Consider the following 1624-nt stretch of genomic DNA (forward strand, 5'->3'; position numbering starts at 1 on the left):
CAGCTTGGGGGTCCCTCCCCCAACCAAGGAGCCCCCAGACAGGTCGAGGGTCCCCCCTTGTCCCCCCCCGTGGCCGTACCGGCTGTTGAGGTGGTCCTGGCACGCTCGGACCTCCTCGGAGCTGGGGTGGCCCCCGTCCACCAGCTGCTGCACCACCTGGTTGACGTCCAGGATGCGCCCCATGACGCTGTTCATCTCCTGGTCCAGGCTCTCAAACCTGGGCGGGGGGACACGGGGAAGGACCCCCCAGGGTGAGGGACCACCGGGGGTGAGGAACCACGGGGGTGAGGGATAACAGGATGAGGGACCACCAGGGGATGAGGGACCATGAAGGGATGAGGGATAACAAGGGATGAGGGACCACCAGGGGTGAGGGACCACCGGGGATGAGGGACAACAAGGGGTGAGGGACCACCGGGGGTGAGGGATAACAAGGGATGAGGGACCACCAGGGGTGAGGGACCACCGGGGATGAGGGACAACAAGGGGTGAGGGACCACCAGGGGTGAGGGATAACAGGGGATGAGGGACCAACAAGGGATGAGGGACCATGAAGGGATGAGGGACAACAAGGGATGAAGGACCACCAAGAGATGAAGGACCACCAGGGGATGAGGGACCACCAGGGGATGAAGGACCACCAAGGGATGAGGGACCACCAAGGGATGAGGGACAACAAGGGATGAAGGACAACAAGGGATAAGAGACCACCAAGGGATGAGGGACCACCGAGGGATGAAGGACCAACAAGGGATGAGGGACCACCAGGGGATGAGAGACCACCAGGGGATGAAGGACCATCGAGGGATGAAGGACCACCAAAGCATGAAGGACCACCAAGAGATGAAGGACCACCAGGGGATGAGGGACCACCAGGGAATGAGGGACCATGAAGAGATGAGGGACCACCAAGGGATGAAGGACCATCAAGAGATGAAAGACAACAACAAATGAAGGACAACAAGGGATGAAGGACCACCAAGGCATGAAGGACCACCAAGAGATGAAGGACCACCAGGGGATGAGGGACCACTAAGGATAAAGGACCATCAGGGAATGAGGAACCATGAAGGGATGAAGGACCACCAAGGGATGAAGGACGACCGAGGGATGAAAGACAACAACGAATGAGGGACAACAAAGGATGAAGGACCACCAAGGGATGAGGGACAACAAAGAATGAGGGACCACCAAGGGATGAGGGACAACAAGGGATGAAGGACTACCAAGGGATGAAGGACCACCAAGGGACCCAGGTGCTTGTCCCCCCCTTCCATGGTCCGCCAAGGCCTCAGCTTGGCCATTCCATGGTCCATCAAGACCTTGGCTTGACCCTTCTTCCGCGGTCCACCGCGACCTGAGCTTGGCCACTCCGTTGGGTTCTGGAGCCAACCCACCTGTGCTGGACCACCTCGACCTCATCCAGCTCCTCGGGCACCTCCATCTTCTCCAGCCACTGCTCCTTCTCGTCCACCCACACCTCGCAGGCGTGCACCTCGCTGAACATCCTGTAGACGGCCAGCGCGTCCTGCAGCCACTGCGTCCTCAGCACGGCCACCTCGGCCACCTCCCCGTAGAGCTGCTCCACCTCCACCACCCGGATCTGCACGTCCACCCCTTGCCG

At 60.3% G+C, this 1624-nt stretch overlaps 1 protein-coding gene across 1 annotated transcript in view; it reads right to left on the reverse strand.

Annotated features, from left to right (window-relative positions):
• Positions 1-79: 79 nt before the first annotated feature.
• Positions 80-1624, reverse strand: part of LOC103753836 (spectrin beta chain, non-erythrocytic 4) — a gene marked incomplete at its 3' end in the record, with an annotated part of 12161 nt that continues 10616 nt past the window's right edge. The window contains exons 12-13 of the mRNA XM_029960145.1: positions 1398-1617; positions 80-217 (exon numbers count right to left, since the gene is read on the reverse strand). Coding sequence (XP_029816005.1) covers positions 80-217; positions 1398-1617 — 358 coding nt within the window. The remainder of the gene's footprint in view (positions 218-1397; positions 1618-1624) is intronic.

Source organism: Manacus vitellinus, unplaced genomic scaffold (assembly GCF_001715985.3).
Source record: "Manacus vitellinus isolate BGI_N305 unplaced genomic scaffold, ASM171598v3 scaffold_251_pilon, whole genome shotgun sequence".
In the NCBI taxonomy this organism is placed as follows: domain Eukaryota; kingdom Metazoa; phylum Chordata; class Aves; order Passeriformes; family Pipridae; genus Manacus; species Manacus vitellinus.